General features: G+C 37.8%; 1 protein-coding gene across 1 annotated transcript in view; it reads right to left on the bottom strand.

Annotated features, from left to right (window-relative positions):
- The window catches only part of astn2 (astrotactin 2), a 539680-nt gene that overhangs the window by 370527 nt on the left and 144168 nt on the right, over positions 1-24985 (bottom strand). Inside the window, exon 3 of the mRNA XM_016552240.1 lies at positions 11324-11723. Coding sequence (XP_016407726.1) covers positions 11324-11723 — 400 coding nt within the window. The remainder of the gene's footprint in view (positions 1-11323; positions 11724-24985) is intronic.

Below are 24985 nucleotides of genomic sequence, written 5' to 3'. Positions count from 1 at the left end.
CATATTCGCTATAAAATGGGTAGGTTTAGGTTTGGGGGTAGGTTAAGGGGTCTAAAAATCTAAATTGCATATTAATAAAATTATAAAAATGCATATTCGCTATTTTATAACGTTTTAAACATTGAAATGCGTCTAAATTGTATGTTTTAGCATTAATAAAAATGTACAAAAGTGTATGTTTTGTGCTTGTAAATGTTACGTATTAATACCTACGTATAAACATGAGACCAGGCTGGTTAAACAGTGTGTGTGGTTATTGGACACCACTGTCACTCTCGAAACAGAACAAAAGCTTATTTAGCACTCAGACAGGACTGACTAGCAAGTGTGTCAAGTGAGAAACGTCAGAACGGTGTACAGTAGGACTTTTGGACCAAAAAACAGTACACAGAATCTCTTGGATTACAATTTGCAACTAGACCGATGTACTGTTACTTCTTCTAGAGTCAAAAAGCTGGGTGTTATATTAGACAGCAACTTGACTTTTGAAAATCATATTTCCCATGTTACAAAAACAGCATTCTTCCATCTTAGAAACATTGCTAAGCTACAAAATATGTTACCTATTTCGGATGCAGAAAAGCTAGTTCATGCATTCCTGACCTCTAGACTGGACTATAATAATTCACTGCTAGGTGGTTGTCCTGCATCTTCAATAAACAAGCTACAGGTGGTCCAAAATGCAGCGGCTAGAGTCCTTACCAGGTCAAGAAAATATGATCATATTACCCCAATTTTACAGTCTCTGCACTGGATACCTCTTAAGTTCCGTATCAGTTACAAAATATTATTACTTACCTAAAAGGCCCTTAATGGTTTAGCTTCTGCGTACCTAACGTCTTCTACCTCGCTACAATCCATCATGCTCCCTAAGGTCACAAAACTCTGGACTTTTGGTAGTACCTAGGGTAGCAAAGTCCACTAAAGGAGTAGAGCTTTTTCGCATTTGGCTCCAAAACTCTGGAATAGCCTTCCATATAACGTGTGGGGTTCAGACACACTCTCTCTGTTTAAACCTAGATTAAAGAAACATCTCTTTGGCCAAGAATTCAAATAATGCATTTCATAATCTTGTACTGCAGTTATATCTGATCAAATGCACATTATTATTCTTTAGTTTGGGTTAAACAAATCAATTTTGCTTGGTTGGAACAGCAGCTACGCTAATTATGTCTCTATTTGTTTCTCTTTTTCTGCCACTGATTCTGATTGATATACACACACACACACACACACACACACACACATATATATATATATATATATACTACTTAAAAAAAAACAACTTAAAAAAAAGTTTATTTTATACTTTATTGTATTGTATTACATTGTATGTAATTGTTTGTTTGTTTGTTTTAGTTTTTAGTTAACTGAATTTGAGAAATTGTTAGATCTCTTCGGAAATTTAAGGGAAGACCAGAAACTTGTGTCCTTTTCTCAGGAGAAAAATCTAAGCATGAAATTTCAACAAAAGTCTGCATTTGCTCAACAGTTCACATTACTGCTATCTGGAAGAAAGATCGGAGATATTAACAAGATCCCATTTGCCGATTTTTCTTTCCTAAGGGAAATAAGTTTCCTTTAAATTGAAGTATGCTATTTTTGCATCTGTAGAATCACGGAATTGCATAAATAATTTCTTGAACAATCCTGAACGGCTTAATGTGCACTGCTTATGACATACAGCAACAGAACAATAGTTTTCAGCACTTCAGAACTGTCTAATGGTGATAATGACATAACTATGTAAAGTCTGTGACCGTTGACCCTTTGCTTTAACCATACCACAGCTGCCCAGCAACAGGTGTCACGTGCCAGACTAATAATAATTTGAACCTGCAGAAGTTCTGAGCGAGAGCAGCCTGCAGATAAATTCAGAGCAGAAAGCGAATGTGGGAAGGAAGTCGTCACAGGTAATTGATAAAGAGCTGGAGGAGGATTGACGCTCTGTGCATATATCATATTTAAAGCAGGAGACCGAACAGGATAATGTTGTGAGAGTATATCTGTGTTGCATCTTCCATGTAAAACCCGTCTATTCATCTGTCATTTAAAGGCGGCTGTCAGTGGTTTCTGGCTTCCAGCTATGCTGCAGAGCCGCAGCGGAAATAATTTATTTCTAAAGTGATTGTTGGTGGAAGGCTAATCTGTCTGCGGCAAACACAAGTGAGACACAAGCGCTGTGACAGAGGCGTCCACATGCTTAAACAGAGCCAAACAAACACTCGCCTACATATATATACACACCAACACCGAGCATTAAAGCATTCATGAGTGGCACTTTCATTGAGAGAAAGCAATAAATAAAACTTCTGCACAGTCAGCCAGGCATGGGTGAGTGTTTACACCATGATTTTGCAAAAGCTGGGGATTATTTGAAATTTAGTTTCATTTGGTCATCAAGTTCCCTGAACTTAAGCATGTCACTACATTAGTTTCTTGCGAATAAATGAAGTATGAGAGTGCTGAGGGAATACATTGGCATCATTGAAGACTGGAGTAATTAAGCAGAAAGTTCAGCTTTGATCATAGCAATAAATTACATTTTACAATATATTCACTAAGAAAACAGTTATTTTAAATGGTATTAATATTTAACAATATTCCTGTTTTTACATTTAAATACCATACTTTCATTAACTCATATAATGTTAATATACAAACCTATTGAAGTACTGAAATCTGTTTTGTACCTTTGTAATACACTGATAACCACCAAAAGCAGGCAGTGATGAGAAAGTCACATGATGAACCAAAGCCCATCACAAGCAGCTTTGAAATATTAACATATATAGAAGGTGCACAGTGTCATTCACATAAACACTAAACACCGTCATGGTGACCCACACGAAACTGAAATAATGCAATAAAATTAATTTAACAACATTAGATGCAACATACAACCCTAAAGTACAAAACTGATAAGAAAAAAAAACACTTAAAAAAAACAACAACAGGGAATTCTGGGAATTTCAATTTATGGTTATTCACTGTAAATTATACATAATTTTTCTTCCAAAAACGGTATACTATCGTAAAATTGAATGCAATGTCCAATACAGTTTTTCACCGTATATAGTAGGGGAACTTACCGTTAACCATTTAACAGGTTTTTACTGTAGCATTTTTACAGTCGTTTACCGTTAAATTCACGATAATTTTTTACAGTGCAGCAAACTTACTGCCATGCTGATCGATTACGCCCAACTATACGTTTACAACGCCATTAATGCCCAGCTCCACATTGCTTAGACAACAGACTAACAAACATTACTAAATAGATCTTTCTCTGCGTGTATAGACGATGACCCATTTCTGAGTGCTTCTCAGTGTTCGCAGCATTAGCCAAACGCTCCGGCTGAGAGCAATTATCAGCCTCACACCAGCCACAACCAAAAGACAGTTTTCATTCACGAGTCCATATGTCAGATAAAAGAAAGCATTCTGCAATAAAGATAAAAATTGGCTTGCTGTCCAATATGAATGGACTAGAGGTTCCATCAGGCTTGAGTCAGGCAGCAGACCTGACTAACTACAGTATACTGTGTGTGCATGTAAGTAAATAAATGAATAAATAAATGCCTGCATCAATAGACCAATGGTGATAGTAGTGTTTTTATAATATATTCTCTTGCAAATATCTATTCACACAAGTCCCAGCCTGCCATATGGTTCTCACTCATAAAAGCGACAACAAGAGAAACACACTAATAGTTTACAGTGATGGCAGTGCAACAGATTACATCTGATTTGTGCTTATCCACAGGGCTGCTGTTGTGTAGTGTGTGTGTGTGTGTGTGTGTGTGTGTGTGTAGGAAGATAGAAACTTGTGTCTGAGAGTGGAATGGCACTGAGGACACACACATGCACACGCTGGGTTTACATGTTTTATAGGGAAATCTCGTAGATGTAATGGATTTTATACCTACCTCTCACACAAAACTTTCTGCATTTTTACATGCACCATGTGATTTAAGTGTGATGTTTTCTACTGACAAGTGTGCTGATGCTTGATTTCTAAAGCATTTCTGCTTGGTTTAAGAGCTTTTGCATAGGAAGCAGTGTTGTTGTCTACTGGGATCAATAAAAAACTGTATAAATGTCATTTTTAAAGTCAACATGAACCCAGAAATAACCCAGTTTGCTTCGTCTATACATGTTCCTGGTCTTACTGTAATTTTCTGAATTTTTAAATGTTCCAAAAAAAAAAAAAAAAACATAATTCTATACAATATATAAGCAGTTTTCCTCATGGGGACCAAGCAAACAAATGAATAAATAAATAAATGCCCCCACAAGGTCAACATTTACTGGTTTTACTATCCTTGCAGGGACATTCTTCCCCTATTAAGTAGGGAATGCAGGATTTGAAAAGTGGGGACATGGGGTAATGTCCTGAAAAGTCACCTTCTCCTTGTAATACCTATGTCATAACTTTGTCATTATACAAATTTATGTCCTCATTTGTCACAAAAACGCGCGCACACACACATGACTCAAGGCCTGTAAGCAACTGATTTGAGGCTTAACTTGGACTCCAAAATGAGAGACATGTGAGTAACAAGTCATTAGGTCTAAAAAGAGAAACATTTTGTCTGAATATATGGTAGCAATGCAAAAAAAAATGTTTTTTGACTTTTTTTCATCAATTAATTTTTATCTCATAATTATGACTTTTGTTCATAACAGACTTTTTTTATCTCTGAATTTCAACTTTTGGCCAAAACTATGACATCTTGGGCCAGTTTTACTAACAGCTTGCACCAGTGTAAACCGTCTTTTGGCAATAAAATAGTACTGTCAGGTTTTACCAAAGACATACAGTGACAAATTAGCGCTGAAAAGGCACAGACACAGTTATTTTTGCGCCTGGCCTTATTGAATATGCATTTGTAGGAGTTTCCCTTTCAAACGCAAAATTTATGGGAGGAGAGTATTCAAATGAATCACGCAACGCGTTTTACTAGCATTTAACCTCGTCAAATTACTGCCATTTGCACCATTATTTAACGCCCAAATAAAGCATGTCTTAAAACTATTTTGCGCTTGAAATGGCTGCAATTATTTTTGCTGGAGGAGGCACCACAGAGAACAGAGAGTGCGTGGTAGAAGGGAGAGGATTTTTTCCACACATTTTAATTTATTTGGAATGCCAGAGAAACACATTATCCAAACATATAGTTTGCCAGGACATGTTATATTTAATTTGCTTCAGGAAATAAAAGACGACTTGGAGCACCCAACTAGGAGTCACGCAATATCAGGTCTATCAAAACTTCTTGAAACCTTAATTTTTTGGCCTCTGTTTATTTTCAATGTACTGTGGCTTCTTTATTTCTTTATTCTTTATTTGCAACTACGCTAGTTTGCGCTGCGCTTGGTATATTGCATTGGTCCATATGTAAATTAGATGTTGCATCTGTGCTCTCACGCTATTTTGCCGTGCTTAGTAAAACTGTCCTGTTATCTCATAATTTGTCCTTTTATGCCATCCTTTCAACTTTTTATCTCTTAATTTTGACTTGTCACAACTATTGCTTTTTATCTCATAATTCTGACTTTTTGCCATACAATAACTGACGTTTTATCTCATAATTTTGACTTGTCATAACTCATAACATTTTATCTGACTTTTAATGGAAGAGTTTGATTTTTTTTTCTCTCATAACTTTTACATTTTCTGTCACGATTAGACTATTAATGTCAGTTATGATTTACCAAAACCTTTAGTTTTTTTGCTTTAAGGCAGATTATTTTTTTTCACATATATGCTTCAAATAAATTAAAGAAAAACCTGCCAGTGACACAAAGCACACTTATATTTAATATATATTCTCTACAAAAAGAGGCCTTAAAGTATTACACATTTTTGCTTATCATTGAATTATTTTTTTCTGTAAAACAAGGAAAAAAAGATCACTGACAATTTGTTTTGCATGTATGAGTTTTAACACTTCATATCTGAGAAACAGTGTTCATACGGGTATCAGTGTTTGCCGGTATGTGTGTGCGAAAGCCCTCATGTCTCTATCTAATAAAAGTGAGGTGTGTTTTTGTGTTTGACACCCTGAGCACATCCAGAGCTTACAAAGCCCCTAACAGCCCTACCTGCAGAACAACACAGCAAAACACACAGCAAAACACACATACAAACACACAGGACATGAGTATCTGTCTGACCAGAATGAGGGTGGGAGCAAAGGCCATCACTTCCTCTCAGAAAAACCTGAGGTCTCATTTCAGCTCTCCTCTCTGCTGGTCCCTTCTCACAGCGGTTAACACATATCTGATGCTGTCACTGTAAGCGGCTACTGAACCCTGAAACAAGGCCAGTATTTCCACGCAGGACATCTGCTATCGGATCCGTCCAGCGGTGCCCCCTGCCCGTGTTGCCAGTTTCAGAGGATTTAGAGCCACCGGGAGGGGGTTCCTTCTGCTGGGCGACTCTGTATTAAAGACCCCAGGCTGTTCTGATCCTTACAGGAAGTTCAAGGTCCCGGTATGGAACAAGCTAAAGGCAGGGGGTAGATTTCCTACAGAAATGCCAACAAATATAAACAAAAAAGACATACAGTCAGATATACAGAAAAATGCTTAACCCTCTGATGCTGTTCAGTATGTTTTTTTTTTTTTTTACCATTCAGATGAAAAAAAAACAAAAAAACAACCTGAACAACATCAGAGGGTTAAGCGTGTTTCTGTATATCTGAACGTATGTCTTTCTTGTTTATATTTGTTGGCATTTCTATGGAGAATCTACACCCTGCCTTTAGCTTGTTCCATACCGGGACCTTGAACTTCCTGTAAGGAAGTTTTAAATCATGGATATGATTTCAAAAATAAAATAATAGTCACACTTGACTCATTGTCAAAAATGTCAGCAAATTTAATCTAGTGGAGATATTTGGTACTGCACCCAAACAAAATATTGTTGAAAATTAATTTTTGAGATATAAACTTCAAACTTGGAAGACAGCTTGTTAATGGTTAATTGTTAATGATTAATGGGCTTGATTTTAGATACATTTTATGTTTTAGAGTAAAACATGTTTTGGAAAATATATATGTCATAAAAAAAAATCTACTTTTGTAAATTTAGTATTTTTTTTTTTTTTATAATAATAAACTGTATTTTCAAGTTTATGCCCAAGAACTGGTTAACAGGTAATAAATGGACCATAACTATTACATAAATATAATGTAAACATGTAAAATGTGTAATAAACCCTAACACTAACCCTAATGTTTGCAAAATTATAATATGAAATGTTACCTTACCATAAAAAAAAAAATTATAAAATAAAAACTGGGTGTTTTAAGCATTTAGAGAATATAAAAAAAAAAAAAAAAAAACATCTTAAACTTAATGGGAATGTTAGCAAAACGTTCTAAGGACAAATTTTTGCTAACTAAGCACCTTTTTTTTTTCCAGAGGACGCTGTGTTTGTTTTCATGAAGCACAACATTTCCAAGATCAAGACATGCATTCATTTAGTCGTTGTTTTTCAGGCAAAGCATATGCACACACACACACACACACACACACTGAGCACATCTTCATCTCAATGTTGTCAGTGGTGCTCTCCCTCTCTCTCTCTCTCTCTCTCTCTCGCTCTCTCTCTCTCTCTTTGATGAACGGTAAATATGATTTGATGGTAATTGTGGTCTTTGCCTCATGCGCAGTGAGAGGTTGACGACCCATCGCAGCGTTCAGGAACATTTAATTTAACAGGCCGGCCGTCTGCCTGCAGACCATAGAGCCGAGCAGGAGAACAAGAAGACAGCCATCATTTATTCAGCTGGGTAAAATATTTACATGACTTGGCAAAATTTTCTCTATTATTTGCTGTTATTTCGCTCACCGTTGGGTCGTTTTTCATAAAACTGGTGCCTGAACTGTTTAAAATCCAAAACAATTCAGTTTATTGGCAACTAAAATTAGGTTAAAGTGTATATGAATAAATTGAAAATGCATGAATGCAGCTGTAAGCGACAATCAGTCACTGCTACCTCTCCACTTCCTCTCCAGCCGTGAAATGACTGACAGTGAAGCTTGATTATTCCGGGATAAAACTCACTGGACAGACTCATATCCCACATAATCAATTATGCAGAAGTGAAGCTGTGAACAGCCAAATGACTCCCCTCTGTCCGCAGAGAGAAGCCCCCTCTCTGACTGAGCTGACCGCATTACACTAGTGTGGCATGTCCATTTATTGTTCAGTGGACAATAATTTATGTGCAGTGATTAACTGAAGGCTGACTTTATGAAAGCAGAAATATTGTCACTCTCATGAGGGGCCAACAAAACACAAACAGACCACCGCTTTAGCTGTTGTTCCATATTACAAGAAAAAAATTGACTTTTTTTGAAGAAAATATAAAAACTGGGTACGTTATGGTGGGTGTTGCAGCATATACAGAAGGGTTTTATGCCAAAATTTACTATTTAGCATTATATAGTGACAAATCTCAACCTCAAAGTTAAAAAGCTGCCTTTATATATTGTCTAAAAGTGCAACATAGGCTTTTAGCCATTAATCTGTTTAATATCCATTGTGAAAAAGAAGTACACTTTAGCATACTTTTAAGCACAACTTAGATAAATAATATACTTAAGTGTTAACTAACTGTTTTCAGACAGTGTGGTTAAATGAAAAAGTGCTATAGTAGGACTTAAATACATCTATATGTGTGATGTTATAAATCCAGTGTCTTTGGAATATGGTTAAAGTACTGCTAGATGTACTGACAAGCATTTATGGAAAACTAAAATGTACTTTAATACAATTTCTAATGAAACGTGTATGTCGTGTATGATGAAGTAAAAAACAACAACATTTAAAATGTGTTATTCAATATTACATTTAAAGTTAACATCACTGATAAAATTGTAATACAATACTTGTGCTTTAGTTAGTCAACACATGTTTTTAAAATGCAACAAAAATTTATTTAAAACATGATTATTAAAAAAAAGTATCAGTAATTCTTGTGAAAGTGAACTTAGAAGTGTACGAGGAAACAGTGTTTTAGGAAACAGTCATGAAAGCGTATTATCTACAATTTTTAATTTTATTATGAAGATTTGAATTATTCTGCAAGTGCACATTCAAACACATGTTGTTCAACATGTTTTTTTTTTTTTACTATTTATGTGCTGTAAGAAATTAGAGGATCCTTTACAAAGGGCTCATTACTGTGCTATTCGTCCAAAAAAAACAAAAAAAACTAAACAAAAACAAAACTGCTCCCCTGCGATTTGTTGATCTGATTTATTTTTCCAAATTTAGGGACACATTTGTATGTATGGTCCCCACTTATATATTACGCTGAATTAATTGGAATAATAATGAAAGCTGGAGAGCTGGATCCAATATGGAAGTCCTGGAGCAAGTGTGGGCCTGATGCCAGGAAAATGTGCTTAATTATTTATTCAGCCTCTACCTCCTTCTGTTTGTCAACATCACTCAGATGGATCCTCATCCTTCATCCACAGACACGCGCCAATATCAGCGCCATGGGCTCCAGACTGCAAGAGCCAATTAAATTGTGCTGCACACTTAAATAAAGTAAACAACAGATCTTATCCAAAACATTACATTATAGACTATGCATTAACGCAAGAATACAAATACAATGATTGTCCTCCACTTAAATCCAGGTGCATCCGTGGGCAATTAGAGACACACAAAGAACAACACACACAGTAAGACAAATCCTGCTCAATTTACAGTGAAAAACTGCCAGCTTTGCTGCCAGAAATTCACAATGTTTCAGGAATTATAAGAAGGCACCTGTGTATTGGATATTGGGCATGTTGATGTTTATATTAATGTAGGCTAATAATGTATTTTAACAATTACAATCTGTTTTGTACTTTACAATAAATGGATAACCATTATAACAATACAGGTGGTTAATTAAAATAATATAATTAAAGTTCAGCAATAATGGCCTTTCCAAGAACTGGCTAATAAACATGTACAGACAGCACAAAGACAAAAACACCCATAGGGTAACAGATATGACACTAAAATAACACAATAAACATTAGCTCAACAACATCATAAAACAAGTAAAAATAAACATAAAGCAAATGTAAAGTCAGGGATTCTTGCAAATGTATTTTTCACTAATAAATGGTGGGGTATCAGCATATATTATCTTAACATATAATATTATTTTCATCCTGATTTATTTAGTCATTCATTCATTTATTCACTCATTAATTTATTATGAATGGTGTGTTAACTAATTAACTTGACTTCATTGTAGCAATTTACCAGCTGCCATACAAGCTTACAGAAACAGAAATAACAATTTCAGACCCTCCTTAAATATCACATCATCATATTTCTACATCTCTTCTATCTTAGGATTGATTAATTCAGCAGTTGCTGAGGTCACCCATTGATAAATGGAGAATATTTAACTGTTTAAAATGCACAAGAAAAGCTCATTTCATACTTAAATGAAACCAATGTAGAGTTGAAGGCGTTACCCCATCAACGTGACCTTTCTACCATTTGTGATCTACTTAACATGAGGCCAGATTTGATGATTCAAGCACCCTCATCAGCTTTAATCAGCCCTCAGTCCTAAGGTTTTTTTTTTTTTTTTCCCCCAATGACACTGAGGACTCTGTTATGAATTACAGTGCATCAAGACAGTAATCACAACTAATGACTAAATAAAATGCAAAATGCATTTAATCCATGTTGTTAAGCAACTCATATGTCTCTGTTACTGACAAATCAAACTGGGTACAATTCTCGGAAGCAGCGACATTTATAAACAAGACAAATAATGTTTTGTTTGTACAGTAATAAAGTGATGTTTTGCTTTACCATAAAAAATATCACTGCAGGCTAACTATTAAATGTGGCATTCTATACTTACTGAACACAGAGAATAGATAGATAAAACAATATCCATATATTATTAAATGAATGAACAAACGAATGGTAGATCTGGAAAGCACTATTCAAAACCAAAGACAGAACTTGTTAAGTCCATATTGAATATACGTCTTGTAATCAGACACTTTGGCCTTGACTGTTCTCTCCTGGAAATCTAATCAACTCATCAACTAAGAGTCAATGGCTCCCTCTCTCCTGCCTGGTTCTCTCAGTCTATGTCTTACAATGAATTCAGGTCAATGGCTATAATTAGCCTACGGTTGGCAGGTGACTTCACATCAACCCCCTAGATATGCTCAAATCAGATCTAAACATCTCAACTGTCCACATCTATTCTCATAAATATATATTTTGTAACTTATATACAACAGACAGTGCCACAGTAATGATGAAGCTCTCACCTCTCTTATCCAGACTGTGTTTGTGGTTGGCCTCTCCCATCCCTTTCCCAAGGCTATCCACGCTGTGGGTCCCCTGGCTGCACAAATCATCTTCTAGATGTGCTTTCCCATCTAGCAGATGTCCAGGCTGCTCGTCCTCTTCACAGTCACAGTCGTCGAGGATGGGCGTCTCACGGATAGGCATACCGATGACGGAGCTGTGCTGGAGGGGTCTGGGCCCACGGAAGCTGTCCCTGCTCTGCGGAGGACCCAAAAGAACAGAAGGGATGTAGTGAATCTCATGTGTGGCCTCAGTGCTTGCACTCTTCTGAGGGGCACGACGACGCCTGCACCAGCGCTGACGGGTGTAGAGTACCAGCGTGAAGAGTAGGATAAGTAACAGAAGAGCAATCAGACCACCCTGGAAGAGAAAGGACAAGAGAGAAACATCAGAATTCCAAATTTTCCCACCATGAACTATTCTAAAATTACAACCATTTCAACAATGAACTAACTGCTCAAGACTCTATGAGGAGACACCAATCTGAAAATTGATGGGAGCATTCCAGGAGGCTGTAGGACAGGGGTGACTAATCCTGCTCCTAGAGGACTCCTAGCCCCGGTTTCACAGATAAGGCTTAAGGCTAGTCCCAGACTAAAATGCATGTTTGAGCTGTCTCAACTGAAAATATCTTGCTCTTAAAATATGTCAGTGCCATTGTTCTGTCTTAAGATGCACAACTGTAAAAACATTTTCTAAGGCATTTTTTTATAAAAGCTGCATAAATATCTTAATTTAACTAATGCCGAGTTCACACTGCACGATTTTCATCGTTGGATCGCCGTTGTTTTCACACTGCGTGACTATCTGGGGTAGCATTCAGTTGCTGCTGTGTTCACATTGCATGATGGATCGGCGACAGGGGGTTTCACACTGCATGACTTCACAATAGGAAGAATCGCCGTCAACTCTGCCTGTATCTTGGTCTCTGATTGGCTGTAGGTCATCGCCGATGTAGTTTTCAGTCAGAAACCATTGCACACAGCGAGATTGTGAATCGCCGACAGCTCTAGATATTTAGCATGCCAAATATTTCGCGGGCGTCGGCGACGCATCGGTGATTCCCTCAGATCGCGTCTTTGATCATTCACACTGCGTGATTGTCACTTGCGCGAACGTGCACCGATTTGCCTCCGATGTCTGGCATTTGTCGGCGATTTCACAAAACCTGTCGGCGAGTGAAAAATCGGGCTAAAATCGTGCAGTGTGAACTCGGCATAAGGCCTAGTCCTGACTTAAGGTAAGCCCCGTTTGTGAAACTGGGCCCTATAGTTTATCTCCAACCTGCCCAACACACTTGCCAGGAAGATTCTAGAAATCCCGAAGACCTTAATTTGCTGGTTCAGGTGTGTTTTAATAGGGTTATAAACAAACTCTGAAGGATAGTGGTCACCAGGATTTTCCATAAAGCAGGTGCTCCTAAATCAACATATTTTTTCTTGGACCTGGAACAACACTGCTGTCCTAACCCTAACTCAACCCAAACCCTAACCATTAATTACCTCTGAAATCAGAGGGCACAGATAGGTTGACAAGAATGTCGTTGAAGTCCTATGCCCAGGTTTCCAAACTTGTTCATGTAGGGTCACTATCCTGCAGAGTATAGCTCCAACACTAATTCAACACACCTGAAGTTCTGTGTTGCTAGGCTTGTTCGAGATGCATCAGCAGTGATGACTTTGATGTCATACACTGATCGGTTTTGCGCAGTGCTGATGCATCTGGAACAAGCTTAATGTCTTTAAACTCACTAGAATCTTCTAGGCAAGTTTGTTGGAGTTGGTTAGAGCTAAAATCTTTAGGAACCCAGTTATACTTGAACAGGGGTGCCCATTCCTGTTTCTGGAGGTCAATGTCCTGCAATGTTTAGGTATGACACCAATTAAATACACCTGTACCATGTAAACAAAGTCTTGAAGAGTGCTGGAAATGCCCATACAGGTGTGTTGGTGCAAGTTGGAACTAAACTCCGGGAGCAGGACTGGGCACCCACAAATAAGAAGAGGGGTGTCCAAACCTGCTACTGAATGACCACTGTCCTGTAGAGTTTAGCAGAAGGCTGCTCAAACACACTTGCCTGGAAGTTTCTAGTAATCCTGTAGACCTTGATTAGCTGGTTCAAGTTTGTTTCATTACGATTAGGCAAGACAGTGACCCTTCAAGATCAGTGTTGGACACCCAGAAAAGGGATGTTCATCTGTGACAATGTCCTACTTCATCAACCTGTTGATCTTCATGCTAGCATGCTAAATTTGTCAGATTTTATAGTGATTTGACAAGTGAAAGTTAGTAAACTTTCGGAGGTGTTGGTATTTCCCCATGCATGTAAATAGGAGCTGTACAAGCCTGATTAGTAGTTGCCGTTGACCATCAATTGAACTGTCATGCTTTAGCGTGACTGCATCTTTCTTGATAGGTAAGCAAGGGGCACAGAATTAAGAATGTATTTGGTAAGCTACAGTAATACATGATGCATGGCCACAGACTTCAAACGTTGCTCTTGTTTCACTGTCTTGTAAGGAGCCACTGAGCTTTGCTTGTTACTTCTCCAGCTCGAGTGTCTGGCCTAAAGGTGCAATAAACATAAAACAGCTGAAGATTCATTGCTGCATGGTTTGTCTCATTTCATGGCGTGTCAGGGACATCAAAGATTTCCTCTCTCTTGAGTCGTTTGTGTGTAATACTCTTAAATCTGCAGTTTTGTTCAAAAAAGAGTGGTACTGAGCTGACAGATAAAGTGAACAGCGTAATATATTTAATTAGCCTAAACATGAAACATTATTTGAAACAATGACATGAATACTAAGTGATACTGCATTCTGTTCTGTGCCATGTATTTCCATGAGAGTTCCTCTCAAAACCAGTGTGATATGGAATTGTATATAAAATGTTATTGCTCAGAGAATGAAAAAAAATTAACTTAAATGAGTTTAGCAAATGGCTGCAATATAACAAAGAGTGAAAAATTTAAGGGGGTCTGAATACTTTCCGTACCCACTGTATATATATATATATACACACACATGTATCATACATTACAACCAAGACCCATGACTCCACAAACACCCCGATGGGGGTATCAGGGCCCGTTCAATGGCCCAGGGCACAAAACTGGCTTTTGAGGTTAATATATTGCTTGTGCTGGTGGAAAGAAAATCCCTCTGAGCTCATTTTGAGACACTGAGATCTTCAGAGACTCTAAAGGAAACACATCTAAGACTCCACCTTTTTTCTCAAAAGAAACATATGAAGCCGGAGCCTAAAAAAAAAAAAAACTCTCCATTTGCTCTCCATTATTCTCATTAAAAAAAAGAAAAAAATGAAGATATCATAGAGATCTCATTTGAGATTTGTCTTTCCTATGATAATGTGCACTGCGTTAATTCAACTATGTGAACTGCACAGCATATCAAAGCAGAGGAAGAAAATAAGGATCAGAAGCTGACCTACTCAAGATGAATATTCAGCAACTGCTGATCAAATGTTTTGATATAATACTCACCTGCACATTTCATCCTGAATTTACGCACATATTCAATAGTCACAATTAGTGCAGGAAGTGACATCAATGACTAAAAACCTCTGAACACACACACTAGTCTCACAGCTATTGCACATGGCATCCAAAGGCTAAAATTTCTGCTCTGTACCTTCCGCTCCTATCTACCCTCTATATTCTTCCCTGCAGTACTATATAAAATGACTAGAGTGGTGTTATTAATCTCGGAATTTTAAAATTCCATCTTCTTGAGGAAAAACAAACTCCTCTCAAATTACAGCTCATGCACTGCCGGCTGTCCATAAATCATAGCGCTGTAGATGGGCATTTTTGATGGGAACAATGCAGCCCCAACCAAACGTGTTCATTAATCTCCAGCAGGAGCTCAGCCACTGAAAGTAAACTTCCCTTAAAGTTAAATGCAGAAAAATGAGAGAGGCTAAGCCATTCTTTAAACTTTCAAACACTCATGGGAGTCTCTTTGCACATTGTCTGTTGTCTTAAGCTTGAAAACAATGGGGCCGGTTGGCAAATGTTATGAATGAAAATGGAAACACTAAACCAGACAACAAAACAAAAGTCAAGCTGTGCTGGAAAAATGGTTTCTTCCCCTCTCTCTCATTTTTTTTTAATGCTATGGATAATGGCAGAACAATAGAAAATGGCCAATTATATTGCTTAAATATCGCAGATCAAATGGGATAGCTTTTGGACATTGTACCATGTTAACACATTTTTTTTGTATTATTTGAAAGTACATTGGAGTACTATGGAAAACCATGACATATGGTAATCATTAATAACCATGGTATCACCATACAGTAACTGCACCATGCTATACCACCACAGCACTTTTTTTTAAGGAAGATTAATATGTTCAAACATCAGTACACAGTAAGTGGTGTTTTTATTATTATTATTATTATTATTATTATTATTATTATTTGTTTTTGTTTTTAATTCATGCGCCAAACATGCCATCACCCAAGCAAATATCTGGCCAGGCAACAAGAGGTCTCCAGACATCCAGTAATATTCTGTTTAAAAGATAATGAAGAATAAACAAAACCATAATGCATGACAGACTTCTGAGACCATCTGGCATATTAGTAATAACTTTTCTCCGTTCCGTTACGGAGATGCACAATACACAACCTGCAGCTCAAACAATCAAAGCACAGTCTTAGGAGAACTCAGATAAAAATACTCAGATGAAAAATAACAGAATATGAACAGCATGTAGGCATTTTATTATAATATTAATCTCTTACAGTTAAAATGCACTATATTTTCAAAAACATCCTTTTAAACCCAGCCTCCAAAGTCAGGTGTACAAAACAATTTTCTGCCTGGTGAATAATGGAGGTGCTCAAAAACCTCTTCACAACACTCTAGCAACCACCCAGAGGAGCAACAAAATAATAATTCAGAACAAATTAGCAAACAAATATTGACATACTGAAAACCATTTAGATACATTAGCCTTGTGGCAGTAGCAAGCAACACTCCCTAAATCTAGTTCTCATTACATTTTAATGATGAGACATTTACCAGAGTAAAGTGTCTCACAGCGGGGCAGATAAACTAAATCACACCTCCAGCAACATGGACGGCCAGTGAAAATCATCCCCGTCGTCTGTTCACCAGGTGATCACAGCAGAGGAAGCCATGCCTTTAGGACGAACTCTGGGATAATAAAAACAACACAACACAGACGAACCTCACCCAGCACCTGCTTCACTCTGTTCCTACCATCTGCGCCCAGGAAAACAACTCCCAAAGCTGGCAAAGTCGACGTCAACATCAGAGGCACAGACTAAGTTTATCTCTTTGGCAAAAATCACATGGAACGTACACAGACACAGGCATACAAAACACATGCCACATTAAGTAAAAGGACATATCTTGTAAGCTTATAATACGATGGACACACACAAGAGTATGCAAGAGTAAGTTGCATGCTTTGAGCAGAGGGCAATCCCAGAATGCACTGCAGCAAACTTCTAATTAAAACAAGACACTAGATACCTACATTTTTATGCTTATTAAAATATTGCAGTGTCAGTTTAGCAACATGCTAAAGCCAAACTCTGTTGAAATCAACCCAAAAGAGTTAACTAATTTTGCTATGAATGGTACAAACTGCAATGCACAATATTACAGGTCTAGCAATGCATGTCCCGCCTTCTAAATGAAAGAGCCAACTGGTAAAGTGTTTGCATTGTTGCAGCTGCTTTTAGGTACTTTAGATTAATTTGAAATCTGAGACCCGTGATTGCAACAGCACATGCACATCGGTAGGAAAAATGAAGCTATTAAATTGTAAGCAACAGCATTTAAGCAGAAGTTAATGTCCAAATTGATTGCTGATTTAAAATGTTATTTAAATTTGAGTTTGGCAAGTAGTTTTTGAGACTGCGATATTCCCCCATTTATGTAGACAGGAGTTTGTCTTGCATGCACGAAATATGAGAGAACCTTGAAAGGGACTCCTGTGCACATTGCATGAAAAGTGTGGTGCAGCGATTTGCTGTCTATTTAGAGCAGTTCAAAAAACTACTTTCCTCCCTGTAAAAGCCAATCCAAAACAAATCTGTCGTTTTTGGATAGTTGTGAACTGATCAGACAGGGAAGCTAGCTATAACCAGCTAGATCTTTTTTTCTTTTTTTTTTTTAATGACTGGCAGGGATGAGGTTCCATTTCGATTACTGTCAGGCAGCTGACTAGGTTTTGGAACAGAGCTAAGGACTGAAAGATACATGCAGAAGCTCTGGCATCTGTTCAGTCTGGGACTCCTGGGTGTTGGGATGTGGGAAGATGGGAAGCTCTGTTACCCACCGGGATCTCTGGGTGACTCTGACATGCTAGTGGGCTTATTAGAGTCGGACTGGATGCCTGCGCCTAGAGCTGCATGCTGCCGTCTCTTCACACAGTATGATGTTTAAGTGCCATGTGTTGTGCCAGCTGCCTCCTCCCACTTCAGTCCTAGTGCGGATCAGAGTCGGATACCCCGCCTGTCTCCTTTTTTTGTCTCTCTTTTTCGTTCCCTCTCAGGAGAGACTTTTATTTGACCATAGAGGCGGTTTTTCCTTGGGTTTTGAAAGAGACATCAGCTCTTAGACTGACAAGTTTTGCCCAATTATGGCCTTCAAAGACCAGAAGAAAAACAACTCTGTACCAAAACCTGAAATGGTGACTTGGTGAGCTGCTCTTTGCTTAAACTGATTGAGAGGTCCATATTTGATGCAGCATCATTGTTCATAATCAATATCTTGATATCACAACCTGATGTCAATTTCAATCCTTTTTATCCGGCTTGATGTGAAATTCAAATGAAATATTAAATTAAACCTTGAGCTCATACTAATAAGTCCGCTTAGACCGAAAGAAGATTCTGGATTCCAGTTTGTTCCTCTGACCTGATTACATTTAGCCTGAGAAAATTGAGTAAGAATCTTCCACGCGGGTGTCACCGTGGCCTTTAATACTGACTCAGGCTGTGCGTCCACCCCCTCTCAACACACACAGAGCACAATATGTCCAGTTGATCTGTTCACCCTCCCTTCCACCCCTCTCTCTATCTGTCTGTCTGTTCCTCTTGGCTCTGACTTTGCATAAAGGGCAGATTTGTCCAGCAATTTGGCTGTCCCTTGGACTTACAGCCGGGTATTAGCAAAGAGTTAGTGAGAGTCGACCGGAACACACAGCACCCCAGAGACATGGACATCATTCCAACAGACGTGACCTCATTACACACATTGGACAATAGGGAGGGAAAAACTAAGTGAGCGTTAAAGGCTCAAGTTCACTACTTGCAGAAATCAAGTTCATAGTTAATGAAGTGATTTAATTCCCTTAGCCTTAATGCAGGCAAGTTTACGGTAACAACACATTTAAAAAAAATTAATAAATAACCACTATTGGGATATATGGAGATGCTCTGCAGTAATTTAAGATCATGAGTCACATGCATCGCACAGAGATTTCCGGGTATAGGATATTCTGGATGACAAATTATCAAGGACTACAGAGATTCCTGGATGTACCATGATGATGTCACATTTCTGTTGATCATTTAATGAGTGATTTAGTAGTCCTCTAGACAGAGTTAGCATCACTACTCTTAGTGCACTTTAAATACCAATACCATAATGGTGTTAGACACTGCGCTGCTAGTAAAGGGATAGTTCACCGACAAATGCTAATTCTGTAATTAATTACTCACCCACATGTCGTTCGTTTCAAACCCGTAAGATATCCGTTCATCTTTAGAGCACAAATTAAGATATTTTTGATTAAATCCGAGAGCTTTCTGATCCTGCATACACAGCAATGCAACTACCACGTCCTAGGCCCAGAAACGTAGGACATAGTTGAAATATAATTGTTTAGAATTGTAAAGAATTGTTTAATAAATAATTTTTTGTTGTTGTTTCTTTGTACACAAAATGTGTTCTCGTAGCTTCATAAATTACAGCTGAACCACGGATGTCACATGGACTATTTTAACAATGCCCTTACTACGTTACTGGGCCTTGACCGTGGTAGTTCTGTTGCTGTCTATGCACGGTCAGAAGGCTCTCTGATTTCTGTACAGGCAGGAGTATGAGGATTATCCCTGTTATTTAGTGAAATGCTGCACCATTTATAATTAATTAATTAATTATGACTACAGTCTTCATCTGTGAGTGCATGCCATTTTTATGACTCTCCACAAAAACACTATTAATTTCTTAGGCCCTGTCAACACAAACGCGGGTATTTTCAAAACCGTAGCTTTTTCTATGCAGTTTGGCCGTTCGTCCACACACAAACGCAGCACCAGATCACTGAAACCGAACATTTTGGAAAACTCCTGCCAGGATGAAGATTTTCAAAAAATGTTGGCTTGTGACGTCGGAGCATGTGCTGTTATCTCCGCTTACTGGAAACTTTTTCAGGCTTCTGATTGGCCAACATTGCGTTTGAGATTATATCGCCACCTGTTGGCTTGGCATGCTCTTGACAGTGCTTCATAGCATGCTTTTGCGTTTTCATGTGGACGGAGATTTTTTTAAAAACAGAAGAAGGAAAAACTAATTTTATAAAAATGCCCGTGTACATGTGGACATGGCCTTAGGGTGTCCCATTTTTTAAATTAGAACCAACTACTGTTAAACACAGCTTATTTTAATAAGATAAATATTCAAAAAAATGCTACACCAAAACAAAACAGGTATAAAGGTAATACCCAGGCTGAATTCTGGCATGAGAGTGCATAGACATTAACACACAGGCACTCCACTGAATTCTGGCGGGAATGTGGTTGATCATTGGTCATCGATCATTAGTCTCTCCTCTCATAGGGATGCTCAATCTAACCCGCCCCCTCTCACTTCGTTAAGGGAGCTTGGATAAATCTGAACAATTAAATCAATTCTTACTCACACTCCAAGAACTTCATCTGATGGTAATAATCATTTATTTTTGACTGTAAATGCAATTTAATCTCAATTCGTAATGCCAGATGACACTCCAGGCATAAGAACAGAGAGCCTTTTAATATTCATGGAAATCGGAAACAAAAGGGCTGGTGTTAGAGTAATGGCTGCCATTTGGAAAACAGAGCTCTCTTTCTGTGATGCTGTTTTTCTCTGTCTTTAATGAAGTCCCATGATGCACCCTGTTTGCATGGTAACCAAATATAATTGCCTGATAATCATGCATCACTGCATGCTCATTACAGTGGTAAATTAGCACTGGTGGGTGAAGTCGCAATCCGCTTCTTCACACCTTGTGGCACATTCCTTTAAATAAGCGCTTGTAAGAGAGGGGAACAGTTAACAGTTGCAGGAGTAAAGCATTGCTGAGCTCTGCCCTTCTCGCTGACATTTTGAGATGGACTGTAATTACTACGCTGGGGCCCTTAGGAGTGGCAATAATGCAAGAGGTCAATCCTGCACCCAATTGTTTAGTCAGGCAGGCAATGGCAAAAAGCAGCTAATATGTGGATCAGCATAGTGAAACGTGACCTTAAAAGAGTCTTAATTTTAACCTTCAGTAAAATTACTGTGTGCTCTTCATTTGGTCAATGACAAGCCATGATGGACACAACAATCTTCTGACACACTGCAGATTTAACTGCATTTCAACAGCATATGTCTCTGCTAGCAACAATATCGGTCCAAATGGCTGAGGGAAAATGCTCCCTTCTTGACTTTAAATGTCTGCCAGTGCTTCTGGCTAAACATTCACTGTCAAGAAACATGGCACCCTAGGAGAAAATTCTCTCAGCATTTCCCCAGAAGTCGGTGTGTTGGGATATCATCTGAAGGCTACAACCATCGCCAAGTCCTCATCTCACAAAACTCTGCCAGGCTCAGGCATCTACAACAGCTGTTGGACGTCCCATGGAAAAAATGTTCTGTCACAAATGCTTAGTCAGTCTTACAGGAGTTCAAGCCACGCAGAAGAAAAGTGTAAAAATAGATTGTCACTAAACCGAAGCTCATTTTTGCAGTTCCTTCTTCAGTGAGAATTTGTAAGTATACACTAGTGAGGGTTCAGAAAGGACTTGGCCAAGAGTCTCAAGCCAAGTCTCAAAAAGTAGACCTGCATACTTACAGGAAAGTATAACCCATTTCCAATCTTGACAGGAACTTTTATTTTTTCACCATACATCATTGTTTCTTCCAATCCAAGTTACAGTTCAACAACAACAGACAAGGGCAAACATCTCAAGTCAAGCATTTGAGTACTCACAGACAACTTATTGGAAAGTACAGTATGCCTCTACCTTCATTTTTTTTTCCAAAAACAGGCCAATGCATACAAATCACTGCAGTTTGTTTTCAGCTGAAATTAACACTAGTGGCAGTAAAAGACCAACATTTTTTGTTCATTTATTCACAAATTATAATTACAGGTGCACATTATTTATTAATACACATTTTTACTATAGTGCATGATTTTAAAATTAACACATTTTTGATGTTTGAATCACATAGACAGCACTATACGTTTGGCTGTTCTGACATAGTAAGCTTGCTTGCTAGCCAACCTGGTACAGCACTGCACTTGCAAAGAGCTTGGGTACGAGATACGTGAAACACGAGTCACAATCAAATTGTTCAAAGACTTGAAGAAACCAGCTAAATGGCATGGCTTTTATCTCATGTTTGTTTTTGTTAAAATTATTGGTTAGGTTTAGTGTAGACAGTACATTATTTTCAAATGTGCCACTCACCAGAAATTTCAATTCTGAACTGCCATGATATGTACAACAACCAATGTAATAAAAAGATGCTACATTCACATTCATCAGTTTCAGATAAAACTGAACATGCTTTTAGCACCACTCACTGAACATTTTGAAAATGTTGAAAGTGTCACAAAACATAGAACAAAATATTTTGCAGAAATTATGCCCTAGGCACATTTTTCTAATGAGCCTTGGGTTGTTCAAAGCATTTCAGGTCTGTAGAATTGTTGCTAGCCAATGATGAGTATTGTACTCGCTAGGAGGTGGAAAAGACACTAGATCTATCTCCACTATTTTCAGTGACATCAGCAATCACACCTACTTGCCAAGTAATGGACTGCTCTACTTGGCCAGTCATCGCTGTCAACCAGTCATTATTCTATTCAATTTACATTACCGACCTTGAGAGCAAATATTCCTTTTTATATTTAAACCCCCCCCCAACCTTCCAATCCTACAGTGAACATTATTATGAAGGCCTGGAAAACCCACCCACTCTGGTCGAGAGATGCTCTGATAAAGCAGGGCTAATGGCTCTGATTTGGCTCTGGCGTCTAGAGATTCCTGGCAGCTAAAAGCTCTAAGAGCGCACAGATGTTGTCAGTTGACACCACAGTCATTAATGCACACTGGTCCTTGCATCTGCCATCATTTGAGTTTTAGGGGGAACAAGAGTCTCCCACATAATCTACACAGCATCTCCAGGCATTTAAGTCTTCCAATTTGAATGAATCGATATGACAACAGGAAACAATTTGGAAGGGGCTTTATAGGGTAACCCTTGGATGCAAAGCAAGAATGAGAGTTGAAAACCACTGAGGGGAGCATTAGGGTTAATTAGATATGGAACTTATTTTGGCTAATCTTCTATAGTCAGAGTTATGTAAAGGGGATTAAGGGAGATAACTTGTCTAGCAGGTAAAGCAAAGTAATTAAGACGTGAGACAATCTCCAGAAAAGTCATTAGCGGGATGCTATGAATATCTGCAGAGCTCGTCAGAATCCTCGGAGAGCGACGAGGTGCTACTATGTTAATGACCAGATATAATGCTGGTATTTCTTTAACAGGATGGAAGGTTGAAACACTGCTCTAAAAATATTTACTTGGCATATGTCAATTACGTAAAAGGCAACGGTTATATTTCACTTAGTTCTTTGGAAAATGTCACCTTTTGCAGTGTCTCACAAAGCCAGACTCACGGCATGAAGTCTGGCCCGCATTACACCCTATTCTAGCAAAGAACTGCAAAATGGATGTCTAGTTTACTTGCTACCTAATGTCTCAACACAAATCTCTGAAGATCTGAAGCCACAAACCCTGGCACACATGGGCAAATCCATTGTTTATCTTTTTCTTTCAAGAGCTTTTAAATTTCTAAATGTGTAAAAAAAAAAGAAAAAAAAAATCTGTGCATCCTGATTCCCAGAAATTGCTTTGCAGTCTGGCAACCTGACCGGATCTTGCTATTTTATCAAGTCGTCAGCAGTTTTTTTTTTTATTTTTTATCAGATTGTGGTCCGTCCATGATGGCGTCAGAAGGTGAGACGACTTGGACCAGCATCAATTCTGGTGTGTTTGACCAAGGTTCTCCTTAATATTTGGGCTCTCTTTGGGAGTCTTCTAAAATATCATGCCACAAATCATGGGTTTAAACAGCAGTGGCCAGCCTGAAGCCATTACAACAGAGGAGGCTGACACTGGCTTGTGCATGTCGATCCCATTTTTCTATGTCAAAACAACGAGCATCAGTTCTGTTACTGGGTCATTCCACAAAAACAGTGCCTTTTGCATTGCTAAGAAATAATCAAACATAGATTTAATATGCCAACACATAATTGTGCAATTTAAAAGCATAGCAATGCTATGTATGTTTTCCTCAATATTACATCAAAAAAGTCAGTTAAATGTTATTTAAAAAAAAAATATATAAAATAGCATTAATGCTGGTAAGGGTAAGGTTTTTGGCCTGTCTCTCACTATGCTTTTTCTTATTCAGCAGGACTTTTAATTTGCAAAATGAAGGCAAAATGATATAAAAATCACATTTGCATATTTTTCTAAATAGTCTCATTGTTAAGCATTGTTTTTGGCATAAGTATGCATTTTTTTTCTATAAAATATAAATAATTTTATTGGTGTCCCCTGATTTCATGTCAGACCTGTTACCCTCATAAAAAAAAAAAAAACTTTTAAATAATGTATATTCAACTGACAATTTCTAGGAGGTTACATCATCTGTCAACCAGGATTCCAACACTTAAACTTAAGCATGTTTCTCACACTCCTCTGTAATGTTCTGTTTTTGATGATTTATGAGGCTTGACTGAGGGGGGAGGGGGGGTTCATAATGCAATGTCAATCCTGCTACCATTTTTAAAATGTAAATTTAAACAATTATTGCTTACATTTAATATAATCAATATCTAAAAGTACAATCCTTTCAAAGTGTACAATATGCGTGTTTGTGAACTTGACTATTAGCTAGAAATTAGCAAATTTGTTTGAAATCATCAAACCTGTTACTGTCAACCTGTTACGTTTTAAAGTAACATGTTTTGACATGTGGGTAACAGGGATGACATTGATTAGGTTTAACCCTGTTTTTTAAAGATTATCTGTGTAAAATTTAAGCATTTTACAGGTCACCCTCATTATTTTATTGAACTATTGCCTATATCATTCAGTGGCATATGAGTTCTAATTAAACTATAGTATCTAGTAAAGCTTGTGTCAGTAACAGGGTTGACAAAAATACCAAAACATGAGGTAGGAAAATAGTCATAAAATATTAAATCGCATAGCCTGAGATTGCACAATAAGATTTTTTTTAATTTTAAGGTGTCTTCATTTCATGGATATTTAAAAAAAAAAAAAAAAAAAA

This window comes from Sinocyclocheilus rhinocerous, unplaced genomic scaffold, assembly GCF_001515625.1.
Source record: "Sinocyclocheilus rhinocerous isolate Xijiao unplaced genomic scaffold, SAMN03320098_v1.1 scaffold285, whole genome shotgun sequence".
Lineage (NCBI taxonomy): Eukaryota > Metazoa > Chordata > Actinopteri > Cypriniformes > Cyprinidae > Sinocyclocheilus > Sinocyclocheilus rhinocerous.
This window is presented reverse-complemented; position numbering and strand designations above follow the sequence as displayed.